At 45.4% G+C, this 15,430-nt stretch overlaps 1 protein-coding gene and 1 pseudogene across 1 annotated transcript; one reads left to right on the forward strand and one right to left on the reverse strand.

The window, feature by feature from the left end:
• Positions 1-441: 441 nt before the first annotated feature.
• On the reverse strand, positions 442-3,737 carry LOC133759151 (heterogeneous nuclear ribonucleoprotein D-like; annotated as a pseudogene).
• A 6,728-nt stretch (positions 3,738-10,465) lies between these two features.
• Positions 10,466-15,183, forward strand: S1PR1 (sphingosine-1-phosphate receptor 1). Its single transcript, XM_062191842.1, has 2 exons — positions 10,466-10,791; positions 12,478-15,183. The coding sequence occupies exon 2, from the start codon at positions 12,648-12,650 to the stop codon at positions 13,794-13,796; it is 1,149 nt and encodes a 382-aa protein (XP_062047826.1). The 5' UTR covers positions 10,466-10,791; positions 12,478-12,647; the 3' UTR covers positions 13,797-15,183.
• Positions 15,184-15,430: the final 247 nt, after the last annotated feature.

The raw sequence follows: 15,430 nt of genomic DNA on the forward strand, positions 1-15,430 counted from the left end.
TCATTCTCCATGCCAGTTTTTCACTGATGTATCAGCAGGAAATCTTTTTTTTTTTTTTTTGGTTCTGAAGGCTCAATGTTTTTCACTGTATGGGTTATCAACAGTCCCAGAATACACAATTGCTTTGATTTTAAAACCTGGATCTTCCCTTTTATAATGTATCATGCTCTTGGTATGATCTGAAAATGTTTTTAACATAGAAAGCATTTATTTGTGATTTAACATGACATTATACAAACAACATTTCTCAAAACACAACACACATTGAGTTGTAACAGAGAACGAAGAACAAAGTAAAAACAAAGAACACTAATGGGTGGCTCTATGTAGCTGGACACTGTTGTGTCTTGTACACTAGAAAGTCTTCTACGAAATAATCATCTTAGATCAACAGAAGATCAAGCTTCAATGTCATCCTTCAAGACAGGTTTCCTTAGTACCTTAGGATGACTGGTGATTGCCACCTCCTCAAGATACCACATCATAAGTGCTCTGTTGACCACTGTAGTCTGTATATCCTTGTCCATGTCTATAGTTCCTGTAGTTACAACCAATATAATTATATCCCCCATAGCAAGTGCGGATTTGATCATCATTTTAGGCACTACTGAAATGTCCATATCCTTGATCATAATAGTTATTAAGTTCTTGGTTATAGTTCTGGCCTTGACTTTGGCCACAACACTTAGTACCACTTCCTCAACCAGCTGTAGCAGCACCTCTTCCTTTTTGTTGCTGCTGCTGCTCCCTATATATCTCTTTGGGTGGTGCAACTTTATTTCACACATCCTAGAACCAATTGGATGCTCTGCTTTCTAACAATTTCTTTACTGGCTCTTCATCTATATATGTGATCATTCAAAATACTCTTTTGTTTCTGGGGCTGGCATTGTGGCGTAACATGTAGAGCCACCACCTGTGACACAGGTCTCCCTTTTCCAGCTCCCTGTTTATGGCCTGGGAAAAGCAGTGGAAGATGATCAAAGTGCTTGCGCCTGGATCACCCACCTAAGAGACCCTGATGAAGCTCCTGGCTCCTGGTTCCTGGCTTTTGGCTTCAGGCTGGCCCAGCCCTGGTTGTTTCAGCCATTTGGGGAATGAGCCAGCGGATGGAAGACCCCTCTCTTTCTCTGTCTCTCCCTCTCTCTCTGTAATTCTGCCTTTCAAATAAATAAATAAACAACTCTTAAAAAATACCCTCCTTTCATTTGCTTTTGTATTCATGGGAAATTTAATACTTCAATCTCTCCAAAGTCTCTGAAATATCCTTCAGTTTATTCTTCAGAAGTTTCTGGGCTCAATGCACCCACAAAAACCTGTTTAGGGGGTTATTTCCCTTGGAAAGCTTTGACCTTGTTGGGGTCTATCAATTTGCCAGCAAGTTTGTGTCCTTTAGACTCCAAAACCTCATCAACACTAGCACCATCCCTGAAAAGCACACTCACAACTCCTCTTGCTCTTTCAGTGACTGAATCTGATTTACTGTATCGTCTACAACTTGCCCAAATTAAGACCAACATTCAGTCAGATCTTCCTTGCTTGCATCCCACTCAAGCTTCCAATAAACATTTTATCGTCATCCTATTGATGCTTGCTGGTGTTGATCTTGGATCCCTCTGTGAATTCCTCTGTGTTGCTGCACTCATTCTTGGCCTCCACAGTGGCAGAGCAGTCTGTAGGGGTTGCTGGTATACTGTGCAGGGCAACCTCATCTTGTATGGACAAAGATTGTAAAAGATGACAGAAGACTGAGCTGAAAATTTTTTGCACAAGTTTTTTCTCAACATGTGAATAAATTTCATGTATTTATTTGCTCATTTTTATTGTTTCTGTTCCATATTCCATTAGCTTTTAATATGGATTTTCTCATAATCCATCAACAAATAAATTTGTACCTGACAAAATAAAATATGGAAGTCTAATTGAGGAACCCATAATTTTTCACCTATTTTATTGAAATATTTCTAGATTTATTTCATAACTGTAATAGTTATACCCTGCTAAAAACATACATACATGAAAATTTGAATCTATCTTTCTTGTGTGATTCCTGTTAAAGATTTAAGAAAAGTATGACATATTTATAATTATATGTACTAAAATGTTAAATATGTCCTGGGGAGAAGAGAATTTCTGCTTTAGCTAGGTGTCAGTGAGAGTCCAATTTTCCAATGCAATGTATACAGGATATCTTTGAAAGAATTGTCCCCAGACTGGCTACAAGGTCAGAGTCACATGACATCATCCCTGAATATTTCTGCTAAGGCAGCTCTGGAGGGTGGTTGATACAGTCTTGGATATCACTTCCATACAATGATGGCTAGAGATCACGTGGAAGGACTGTGACACTCATGCACATACCTTTCTAAACTCAAACTGAATATGGCCCTAACTCGACTTCCCCCTAGCAGAATCTCAAAAATGCCTTCAGCAACTGTACAACCATGTTTTTTAGGGGATATGAAACAGAAAGGACTTCCTAGGGGAATAAGACAGCAGTTTTTTAGTCAATTTTGGTTAAAATGCTTTAGTTTAATATTTTACAAAAACAAATAACCATGTAAAAATATATCTATATACCCTATACCTTGTGCAGTTGTGTGAATGCAGCCTGTTGAAATCCTTGCTTAGTACATGCTAAGTTGATCTTCAGTATATGAAGGTAATTGAAAATGAAACTCGATAAAGGGCGGGATGGGAGAGGGAGAGGGGAGGGCCACGGGAGGGAGGAAGGTTGGGGGGGAAGCCACAACAATACAAAAGTTGCACTTTGTAAATTCACATTTATGAAATAAAAAATTTAAAAAAATATATCTATGGCTTCTTCCAGGACTTTACAAGTGAGGGATTTAAGTTTAACTTATACTAGTTTCAAGATTCATTTACCTATAGCAGTAGCAAAAAATTTTAGAAAACAAATTAATGTGTGTAACTGGCTTGTCAGACCAGAGAAAGTTGAGACCTAAGGAAACAGCAGTGGTATCCTAGAAGTAAACTGAATTCCCACTACCAATTCTCAAACTTGATCAGGCATTAGAAGCTCCAGGTATTTCTGAGACGGTGCTAAATGCTGATCTATAAAGAAATCTGCTTATAAAGCATCCATTACAGTGGTGAGAACATGGATCACATACCCCTTACCATTTCTAATCTTTTTTAAAAGATTTTATTTATTTATTTGAAAGGTAGAGTTACAAAGAGAGGAAGAGAAGAGAGAGAGTTCTTCCCTCCACTGGTTCACTCACCAGATGGCCGCAACGGCCGGGGCTGAGCTGATCCGAAGCCAGGAGCTAAGAGCTTTTTTAGGGTCTCCCACATGGGTGCAGTGGCCCAAACACTTGGACCATCCTCCATTGCTTTCCCAGGCCATTAGCAGAGAGCCAGATCAGAAGAGGAGCAGCCAAGACATGAACCAACGTCCAAATGGGATGCCAGCACTGCAGGGGAAGGCTTAGCTTACTATTCCACAGTGCCAGCTTCTCCCTCTAACCATAACATACTTACTGTTTTCATTATCTCACTTCCCATCCATTTTCCTTTTTGATTTTTACATAAAATTATTTGAATTAAAATAAGCACCCTAATCTCCAGCCTACCACCTCTAAACAGGCAAATACCAATTCCCTTATTCTAGCAATTATTGGAGATTTTCTGTGGGTTAAACCCAAAGGTGTCTGTACTCAGAGATACCTGGTGGAGTCAGGTGTGTGTGTGGGTGGATGGGCAATCATGATCATGGTGACTCATTTCAAATCAAAATATTTAATGATGAAATTCTATATCCTTTCCCTCAGTTTTTCTCTGGTAGAATTGACCTGCCCAGAAGTCGAGATCTCTGCATATCAACATGTGGATTCCTACCACAAAAGCGTATAGTTGCAGCATTCACAATGGCTAAGATATGAAATAAACTAGATGCTTGGCTGGCACCACGGCTCAATAGGCTAATCCTCCGCATGTGGCGCCGGCATACCGGGTTCTAGTCCTGGTCGGGGCACCGATCCTGTCCCGGTTGCCCCTCTTCCAGGCCAGCTCTCTGCTGTGGCCTGGGAGTGCAGTGGAGGATGGTCCAAGTGCTTGGGCCCTGCACCCCATGGGAGACCAGGAGAAGCACCTGGCTCCTGCCTTCAAATCAGCAGGATGCGCCAGCCATAGAGCGCCGCGGCAGCGGCCATTGGAGGGTGAACGAACGACAGAGGAAGACCTTTCTCTCTGTCTCTCTCTCACTATCCACTCTGCCTGTCAAAAATAAATAAATAAATAAACTAGATGCTCATCAATGGATGAATGAATAAAGAAAGATGATGGAATATACGCTGAAATATCATCCATCCATTAAAGAATAGTCTTCTATAATTTGCAGCAAAATGGGTATAACTGGAGGACATGAGGTTAATTAAAATAAAACAAAACAGAAGATAAGTACTCCATGTTCTCTCTCATAGGTGGAAGCTGAAAACCGAAGTGGATCTGAATGTAGAACAATGATCATTAGAGACTGGGAAGGGTTGGAAGGAGAGATAGAGGCAGATTGGCAAACAGTTACTAAAACATACTTAGAAGGAATAATTTCTAATGTTCCACAGAACAGTGGGGAGATCATAGTTCTTAATAGCTCATAATATATTTTATGAATAAATAGAAGAGAGGAATTGAAAACTCAAAATATAAAGCAATGACAAGAAGAGGGAAATGTACATTACCTTGATGTGATCAGTACACACAGTGTGCATTTACTAAACTATTACACTGTATTCCACAAACAGGTAGAATTATCAAGTGTACATACTTTTTTTTAAGGAGATAGAAATACTAACTTGATTTGCTCATCGCATTTTGAATACATTCATGAGTTATCACACTGTACCCCATAAATATTTAAAACTAAAATTTTGGAAGTGTGCAGCCTGGGGCTGGCGTCGTGGCACAGAGAGTAAAGCCTTCGTCTCCTGCAATACAGATATGCCTTATGGGTACTGGTTCGAGTCCCAGTTGCTACGCTTCTAATGCAGCTCCCTGCTGATGGCCTGGAAACAGCAGTAAAAGATGGTCTAGGTGTTTGACCCACATAGGAGACTTGGAAGAAGCTCTTGTCTCCTGGTTTTGGCCTGGCCCAGTGCTAGCCATTGTAGCCATCTGGGGAATGAAACAGTGGATAGGTCTCTCTCTCTCTCTCTCTCTCTGTGTGTGTGTGTGTATGTGTGTGTCCGTGTCCCTGTCTCTCTGTGACTCTTTCAAAATTAAAAAAAAAAATCTTAAAAAAAGCAGTCTGATCACCTGCCATCCCTCACTGACTGGCCACTATACAAAATTTTTCTTGAGCTTTCAGTGCTTCTGTTTGAAATATGAATCAACAGCGTAGACCACTTGACAGATGAGAAAGCTACTGACACAGAGAACAGAGACCAAAACAAATCAGAAAGTGAGACAATTAAGAAAATAGAGGAAAATGTCACAACAACAACAATACCCTAATATCCTCAGAGGTGAGGGAAAACACAGCATCCTTGAAATATGAACAGGTCTTTATAAAAACGTAACATTTGTGAAAGAAAAATAGAGCACTTGGAAATTAAAAATGTGATAATAGAAAGGAAAATGTTAATTGAAGTACTGAAAGATAAAAATTGAGAAATCTTCCAGAAACAAGGACAAAAAGTAAAGATGTAGAAAATGTAATAAAATATAAGAAAAATTAAAACATCAGCCCAGATCTTCCACAATCTGAGTAGTGGATGCTTCAAAAGAAAAAAAAAAAAAAAAGAGAAAATGGAAATGATGAAGTTGTCAAGTAAATGATTTCAGGTCATTTCAAGAGCTATAAAGTGATTGGAAAACCACTGCAAATTATCACATCATTATGGATCCCTGAGGAGACAGGCTTTGGACTTTTTATCAGTGATCCTAGAAATTAAAAAAAAAAAAAAAAGAGTTACGCCTTCAAAATCCCAGGAAAAATTACATGCAAGCTGTCACTTGATACCTAGCCAGAATATTAGTCTAATTTAAGAACAGAATCTTAGAAATATCAGTCATATAAGAATTTATAAAGTTTATAACCCAACCATGCTTTTTAATAGTAAATGAATTAGTTCTTTTTAAATAGCAGAAAATCTATAGATATTTTTTAAACTGATAGTAAGGAAATAGAGTTATAAAGCAGTGGAATTTAAAGATTTGCCAGTTTTACCAGAGTAAATGTCTAGGCTCACTGTGATTGGGAGGATTACAGACCAGGAAGCCACTACTGACTGATGCTTTTTGGAAGTTTTGTGCTATTTGATCTTCTAAAAGTGATGTCATATATTAATTTGATTTAAAAATAATTTTATTTGAAAATCAAAAAGGAAAGTGAATGGAAAGGTGGAGAACAAGATGATGAAAGCAACGATTCTAACAAGGTTAGAGAGAGAGGAGGTGGCAGGGTAAAGAATTCTTTCCGTTCTGTAGATGACTCTGCACTTAGGAAGCTCATTGATCCTTGCAATGACTGAAACACCATGATCATGATCCCATTTTAGAGAGGAGGAAATTGAGGCTCAGGTAAGCTAAAGGAACTTTCCTGAAGTCAGAACTAGCGGTATTAAGCTTGGAACTAGCAGTATTAAGGCTGAACCGATGACTATGTAGTCCCCAGGCTTACTGACGCTTTACTGTTGATGAACAGAAGAGTTAGTGGGATCTAGGATGAAGAAGGACAGTGAGTTTTTGGTAAAGAAAACATGTACATTCATGTAAATTGAAGTCACCAGAGGCCAAGAATTGAAAATATAAGGGAGTGAAGTAATAATTAAGCCAAATCTTAGAAAATTGGGAAGAAGCAGCACGGTGATATGAGCAAGAGTTTTTAAGTAGTAAAATGGCTTTTACTTTCGAAACAGGTGGGAAGAAGGTGAGTGTTGGTGGAGTTATGATGCTGGAACTTAGAGAACAGGGAACTCGAGGTGCATACTGTTTTCTCAATGAAGCAGGAGGCTAGTTATTCTCCTGTGAATGGATGTGTAAGAGGATTAGATCTTTATGGGGACTTGAGTACGGCAAGGAGAGGGAGCTAAAAAGTGAGTGGAGCAATGGGGAAATAGTATAGTTGACAGATTTAGCAAATAACAAAACAGCTGACCAGTTCCCTGTGAATCTGATTAACCACAACATTTTTCTTTGGTATGTAGCCCAAGAACTGCATGGCATTTTATCTGGTAACTCTTCAAGAGAAATGCTAATACACACGTAAGTCAGAAATTTGGGATGGAGCAACATGAAAATGAGTTGGGTATCAGATGGCAACCTCAGGGCGATGAGAACTAAGGTAGGGACCCTAGGCTTGGCTTTCAGAGTAGCAGAAAAGAGTTGGGCTAGCAGGCAAGAGATAGTAAGAGGATGCAATTCTTAGGGTCTCTCTTGAGAGCAATGGGCAGGGACTTGTGTGGGAACTAAAGCCTTGGAATGGGCAGGAAAATATTTCTGGAAAAACAGCTTTGCCTACTTTCTAATTTTGCTTTAGTATTTATCACATTTTATAATTCATAGGTGGGTCCTAAGAAAGAATCTTGCTAAGTAATTGAGCCGTTTAAAATATTGGATCAATATTGAATGATCTTCGCCAAGAGTATTCATACGAAAAGGACTGATTTCCCCTACATGATTCTTTGACATGCTTGAGGTTTATCTGGTGGTTTGGAGTTGTGGTTGAGTCTGCAACCTGCCTAAGGTCATGTTCCACAGCAAACCAAGTTGCTGAATATGTCTGGGGCTCAGTTTCCTTGTTTGTAAAAAGAATAATGCTACCTCTCTTGTAGGGTTACTGTAGGAATTCAATGAATTAATATTGGTAACATTTAAATTTGGTACACAATTACTAAGAGTAAAACTTTACATTCCATATTATATACCAACATTGAGAGGTTTCAAAAAGTACTCATTGGGACCAGCACTGTGGTGTATTGGGTGAAGCCACCACCTGCAGTGCTGGCATCTCCTATGGGCGCCAGTTTGAGTCCTGGCTGCTCCACTTCCAATCCAGCTCTCTGCTATGGCCTGGAAACCCTAGTACTTGGGCCCCTGCACTGTGTGGGAGACCTGGAAGATGCTCCTGGCTCCTGGCTTTGGATCAGCACAGCTCCGGCACAGCTCCGGTCACTGTGGCCATTTGGGGAGCTACCCAGTGGATGGACGTTTTCTCCTCTCTCTCTCTGCCTCTCTGTAACTTTCTCTTTCAAATAAATAACTAAATCTTTTAAAAATACTCATTAGTAAATGTATGTGTAAACATTGTACATACACGCCGTTGGGAATTAAGTGATTTTAAAAGGACATTTACAAGGCTACTTTAACGTACATTTTCTGCACATGGATAGTCAAAAAGAGGTCTGATTCTGTTGTGGGCTAGGTTGGGTCAAAATTACTCTCTCAGGTTCTTGCCTTTTACTTAGGGAAGAATTCTAAACACAGCATGCAGCATGGTAAGGTTTATTTAGAAAGTAAGAAGAATACACAGGCACAAGATGGCTCCATTTATGGAAAGCGGGCTAGGAAAGATGAAACGGGAATTCATACCCTGGGGCCAAGGGGTGCGGAGAGAGAAAAAAGAAGCCGTGCACTCCCCTTCTCTGGGCTTTTATTAGCTTCGAAGAGGGGCATGGTTACACAGGACTGCTCCCAGGTCCCAGGTAAAGGGTGGTGCTTTTGGGGGAGGAATCATCTGATTGATGATAAGATTATATGGGGGTGGGGCAGCTGTGGCCTCCAACTTATGAACTTAATCTATCTCCCTGACTTTTCCCACTTCATTTCCTTTCGGAAACATACATTTTGACTCCTGAACTGTTTATTGATTGATGGTGTCATAAGGCATCTGCTGTGCTGAAGTTGTGGAACCTAGCTCTGCCCCTCAGCGGTTGTGAAATCCACAGGTCACTTAAGCTGAGTGACGCCTCCCTCCTCTATGAAAGGCCAACAACACTTGCTTGCTTCACAGAACAGTTGTGTGAAATTAGACAATCTAGCTTGATACAGTCTGGTTGGGCAATTAAGTTAAACTTTTTCATCCACAAAAAAGAAAGAAAGAAAGAAAGAAAGAAAGAAAGAAAGAAAGAAAGAAAGAAAGAAAGAAAGAAAGAAAGACTGCTCACTTTATGTCGTGCTAGGTAGGCACAGTGTAACTCTCTTTGTAAATGAAAGAAGCCCTCAAACCCCATTTGAGTCGATTCTTGTCTAGGGTACTGTTATCTTGATTTCCATGCTGTATGCGGGTGCTGTTACTGAATGCGTGGGTACTGTGTTGAGTGCAAATGCCGTTGATGAGGGCTTTAAGGCGGCTGTGAGTTAACTGTCGCTTCTCTCTCTCTTTCTCTCTCTCGTTTTGCAAGCTCATAAAATCTCAGAAGCCAGGGGTCTGTTGTTTATTCGTTCAAGCTCCTTCTGAGTCATTCAGGTACAGGGTGTGTCTGTCAATTGAAACTGCACAGCGGGGGAAGTTTTGCATTTACATCTGCCTGGATGGGAAGGCGGTGAGACCCGGGACTGAGTGGAAACCTTGGTGACAGGCGGGCAGGGGCACAAGTGCAGAGAGCTTGCCCCCCAGGCACATTCAGTGCACAGCTGCTTCTCCGCCCCAGGTTCTTACTTAGCATCTAAGCAAAAGAACAGGATGGGTCCGGAACATTGAGATTTGGGGGGCTGCGCGTTGTCCCCCAAGAAGAAAGACAGAGAAGGACGCCAGTCTCAAGCTGGGCAGCAGCAGGCTGTCGGCGGAGCTGGGCGGGTCTTGCCTTTGGAAATTCCTGAGCTGCACAGGCTTCCTAAATCACCCGGGACCCGGCAGCGGGCCCCCTCCTCAAAGGCGTCGCCAGTGGCTGGAATCTGGGACACCCGGCCCCACTGCGCGTCCAGCTGAGGGCGGGCAACACCCTCCCAACACTAGACCCGGCGCTCGTCCCTTTTTCACTGGACGCCCTGGGAAAGCCACTTCGTGCGGGTCGGACCTCCAGGGGTTCGGCGGCACTGGGATCCCCACAGGGAGGCGGCGGTGTCGGGGAATCTTCAGGCTCATTCCGCTCCCGGGCCGCTCGCCGGCTCCACACTCCTCGCAGCCCCTTCGCAGCCACTCCTCGCCCGGGCTCCGGTTTCCCCTGTGGGCGCTGAACGCGGCCCTGGGTAGCCCGACCCGGATCTGGGGACTTGATCCTCCCAGGGCTGCGGGCTGGGGGAGCCGGGAGGTGCGCTACGGGACCACCTCAGATAAGACTTTTCGGGAGAGAAGTTTCTAGGGCTCTTGCCCTCCTCTCCTCTCCAGGGCGCAGAGCGGCGGCTGATCGCGGGCGAAGGCAGAGATTTATACATTAGAATCCAGGGGGCACCACGCTCCGCCCCTTCTGCTTTTTTTTTTTTTTCTGGTTGGTGGGGGGGAGGGTGCTTTTTTTTTTCTCTCTCTCTCTCTCTTTCTCTTTTTGCGTCTGCCCCAGTTCTTTCCTGGACAGTTTGTCTCAGCAGCCCAGATCCGGGGGCCCTCAGCCGCCGACGGAGGGCGTGGGGGGTTAGGGCATTAACCCCTCCCCGCCTCTGCCTACAGCAGCCACTCTGCCTCTGCGCGGCGCTGCGAGGCGAACGCTGCCGGGAGCCAGGGCCACGCCAGCCGGGCTACCCTTTGGAGTGCACGGCTGCGCAGGGAGGGGACCCCGACTGGAGTTAAGTTTGCCAGGGCGCGACGCAGCTCATTGCGGGCGGCAACAAGATGAGGAGCGGGGCGCGCCGAGCCGGAGCTCTTCGAACGCAGCTGCGTCCTGCCTGAGCGAGGTACGGGGTTGCGGGCGGCGCGCGTGGGGGCCGGGGGCGCCGGGGGCCCCCGGGCCGGACGGCGCAGGAGTCAGAAACGAATTTTTCAACCCGAACGAAGGCAACGGAAAGTTTGAAAAAGATTCCTCTCTGGGCTTCCCAGGAGCCTAGCTCCATCGGATTGTTCGGGGCGCGGGCGCGGGGGGCGAGGGGCGGTACTGATGGTGCCTGGAGTTTGGAAAAGAGCTAATTTCGAATTCCTAATTGCCGAACCGACTGGGAGTGGGAGCGGCGAGTGGACGTCGCGGTCGGTGGGAAGACAGGGAAGGCGCTTATTTTTGGAAAGCCTGTAGACAAAGAATATGCGGGACGCGGCGATGGCTTAAACTTGTCCTGCCCGCGCGCGGGGTGTCGAATGAGATGGGAATGCGGAGCCTCTGGGCGCGAGCTAGCTCTGCCTGCTTCGCTCCCGCCGCCTTTAGTGCACTCTTTCTTTGCAACCTTACCTTGAAACTTTTAACCAACTTGAAAGAGACTTTTGCAGACTGCTGCTGGGCGTCATTCCCTTCAGTTTCTGGGTGTTTAAGGGAGGCAGAGCGTTGGAGGGCAGCCGTAAGTGAGGCTGCGCCGGCGAGTTTAGCAATGCCCTAGACGTCTGTGTGGGCGCCTTTTTGGAGAGCGCTTTTGCATTGGAGATTAGGAATGTGGTGGCATGAACTGTTGTTATCTTTAGCCTTGTAACTTTCTCTCTCTCTCTCTCTCTCTCTCTCTCTCTCTCTCTTTCTCTCTCTCTCCTCTCTGTTTCTCTCTCTCGTGTGATACTAACCCTAAAATATTTATGCAATCAACTGATGTGCAAAACTTCTGGGATTTGCTGCAATCTCTTATGAATGGTTTACACTGAGCGCCTTTAAATTTACTTGCACTGACTTGCGGGAAAAAAAAGAAGAAGGTAGAAAAGGCAGTTGCTTCACGGAGGCGCTAAGCTTTCCTGTTTACCGCAAGATGGGGCGGACCCGCCTGCCCACACCTCGCTGCGCCCTCCGACCCTAAGCACACCTGCTCCTAGAGAGTTATTAATAGAGTCCAAAAAATGACTTGCGCTGTCAAATGATTTTCGTGCAAATCTAATTTCTTGCATGGCAATTAGGAGGTGGTGCTTGCGTCCTTGAGCTTGGCGTGGGTGGGGGGTAAAGTGGGGCGAGGGAAGAGGTGTGCGTCTCCACCCTCAGGCTGGCGGTTAAGTGCCTTCCGAGGAGAGGCCGTGAGCTGGTGGTGAGCGCGCAGCTGAGCGGCTTCGGAGAATCTCCGGAATGGAAATCAGGGCGTCGAGGGTGGGGCGAGCAGGCGAGAGTGGAGTCCGAATGGGGCGCCTCCCCACCCCTACTCCTTCCCCCATGCACCCCAGGTTTCCCATTTCCATCTGAGCGGCTGTGACATTAGGGAGAGAGTTTTCGTCCCTTGTGTTTGAAATTTTCAGCTTGGGTAAATGTTTGGGCTTTCTTCCTCTGTTTCCCCTCGCCCCTACCCGCAACGGCCCCACCCCCCTTTTTGCAAGAAATTTATTTAACAAAAAAGTTCCCCTCCCTACGTTTCCCTAAACCAAATCAACAAGAACAAAACTGGAGCAGTGCCTTAGCCAGAATGAATTATGCCAGTGCGCTGTGGCTTTCTGCCTGACTCCTTCCTCTTTGTGACTTGTTTCAGGCTGCGGTTTCCGAGGCTCTCCCCAGGCAAGGCAAGGCTGCACAAAAAAGCCTGGATTGCTCCCTGAACCTCCCCGGCAGCGGGTGACAGCTCGCGCCTCAGCCTCGCCCTCTAGCGCTCGTCCGGAGAAGAGCTCCCCGGGTTCCTGGCGCGGAGACAGAGCGGGTACCATGGGGCCCACCAACATCCCGCTGGTCAAGGCCCTCCGCAACTCGGTCTCTGACTATGTCAACTACGATATCATCGTGCGGCATTACAATTACACGGGGAAGCTGAACATCAGCGCGGACAAGGAGAATGGCATTAAGCTGACCTCGGTGGTTTTCATTCTCATCTGCTGCTTCATCATCCTGGAGAACATCTTTGTCTTGCTGACCATTTGGAAAACCAAGAAATTCCACCGCCCCATGTACTACTTTATTGGCAACCTGGCCCTCTCAGACCTGTTGGCGGGAGTGGCCTACACCGCCAACCTGCTCTTGTCGGGGGCCACCACCTACAAGCTGACGCCGGCGCAGTGGTTCCTGCGGGAAGGGAGTATGTTTGTGGCGCTCTCTGCGTCGGTGTTCAGCCTGCTGGCCATCGCCATCGAGCGCTACATCACCATGCTGAAGATGAAGCTGCACAACGGCAGCAACAGCTTCCGCTCCTTCCTGCTCATCAGCGCCTGCTGGGTCATCTCGCTCATCCTGGGCGGCCTGCCCATCATGGGCTGGAACTGCATCAGCACGCTGTCCAGCTGCTCCACCGTGCTGCCGCTCTACCACAAGCACTATATCCTCTTCTGCACCACCGTCTTCACCCTGCTCCTGCTCTCCATCGTCATCCTGTACTGCAGGATCTACTCCCTGGTCAGGACTCGGAGCCGCCGGCTGACCTTCCGCAAGAACATTTCCAAGGCCAGCCGCAGCTCGGAGAAGTCGCTGGCGCTGCTCAAGACCGTCATCATCGTCCTGAGCGTCTTCATCGCCTGCTGGGCCCCGCTCTTCATCCTGCTCCTGCTAGACGTGGGTTGCAGGGTGAAGACCTGCGACATCCTCTTCAAAGCGGAGTACTTCCTGGTGTTGGCTGTGCTCAACTCCGGCACCAACCCCATCATTTACACGCTGACCAACAAGGAGATGCGCCGGGCCTTCATCCGGATCATGTCCTGCTGCCAGTGTCCCAGCGGAGACTCGGCCGGCAAGTTCAAGCGCCCCATCATTGCGGGCGTGGAATTCAGCCGCAGTAAATCGGACAACTCCTCCCACCCCCAGAAGGACGACGGGGACAACCCCGAGACCATCATGTCTTCTGGCAACGTCAACTCGTCCTCCTAAAACGGACAGCTGCCAACCCGTGGGAAGCACTGTTACATGGTCGCCCACCACCCCGGTGTCGGGGGTGGGGGTAGAGGGCCTGTCTCTGGGCCTCGACTGTTGCCAGGGAGGAGCTGCTGCGAGCCAGAGGGAGGGAGGAGGGGGAAAACTGCAGCCTCGTGTTTGTGGTAGCAGTAGCTCCCCTGAACAATGCACTGGGAAGGGTGGAGATCGGGCCGGCCTGGAGTCTGTTTCCTCCCCACTGGAGCTTTGATTTTGCACTGAGCCAAAGGTCTAGCATTGTCAAGCTCCCGAAGGGTTCTTTTGGCCCCTCCTCAAAGACTAACGTCCCCATGTGAAAGCGTCCGTCTGTCTGGAGCGTTGGAAAGATGTGTTCTTTCACTTGAGTTCCAAATTCGAGTGAGCGTGTGCACTTCTGCTTGTTTCGGGATGCTCCGCACATCCCTCCCTCCCTTCCCCTTCACGCCTCTCCTCCAACTCCTTTACTTTATATGTTAGCCTCCTGGTATTGGCCAGAGCTGAGGCAGTGGCCCCAGGGCCATTTGTTGATGATCTGTAGCAGGTAGGCTGTGTTGAGTAGGTAGGCAGGGAGTTGGTATGGAGATGTAAAGCAATTTCACATGCTGAGGCCAAAGTTTCCATGTGAGCTGGATCAGTTTTTTGGAATTTGGTTGAAGTCACTTTGATTCTTTAAAAAACAACGAGAAACAAAACCGTCTTTACAATGAAATGTTCCGGCATCATGTCCATTGTGGCTGTAATTCGCACGAAGAAGTCCACTTTCAATGCTATCAGCCAGGAGCCTTAGTGCTATGGGAGAAACAAGCAAGCAAAACAAGGTGAAAACTGACTGGGAGTTAACTTTTGTAAACCAAGAGAGATTTCTTAATGACTTTGTCTAACAAATACAACAGCTGTCTTTGGCACTTTTGTTGATGTTTATTTCAGAGTGTTACGTGATTCATTTTAACCAACAAGATGGTTGTGTTTTGTTGTGTTAAAAGAACTTTTCATGATTTTTGAATGTATTTGTTTCAGCAGATGTCTTTCTATTGGATTTTTCTAACCTGTGTTAACACCATTGAATGTGTATTTCTTAAGAAAATACCACCCTCTTGTGCCCTTGAAAGCATTACCTTAACTGATAGGGAACACCAGAACTTTTTCAGTACAGTTGTTCATTAGAGAGTAATTGAAGATGTGTATAAGTGTCACAAAGAAAGAATAAAAATATATTACTGTCTCTTTAGTTTGATTTTCAGTGCAATTAAACCAAGAAATGTCTTTTTTAAAAAAATAGTATTTAATAGGTTTCTGACTTTTGTGAATCATTTTGCACATAGCTTTATCGACTTTTAAACATTAATAAACTGATGTTTTTTAAAGATCCCTTTGTGAAGAGCATTTTTGAAAACAATTATTGAGACATTCTCTTTGACCTTGAGGCTCTTTGGAAACATACCTAAGTACAAACTTCTGTTTTTCTTTAAAGGATTTCACCTTGATAAACTATAGCATGAAAAAGATGTGGTTTGTTTAGAAACCACTGTATCTTTTTCAGGAAGAGAAACCTCAATGAGTTAACATTGAAGAGTACTAAAGAATGAGATAAAACCACCAACTTTCTGAATACC

The sequence above is a fragment of the Lepus europaeus genome, chromosome 5, assembly GCF_033115175.1.
Source record: "Lepus europaeus isolate LE1 chromosome 5, mLepTim1.pri, whole genome shotgun sequence".
NCBI lineage: Eukaryota > Metazoa > Chordata > Mammalia > Lagomorpha > Leporidae > Lepus > Lepus europaeus.

Bases quoted from the DNA above. Each gene is read 5' to 3' on its own strand.
- S1PR1 (XM_062191842.1), top strand. From the start codon at position 12,648: ATGGGGCCCACCAACATCCCGCTGGTCAAGGCCCTCCGCAACTCGGTC.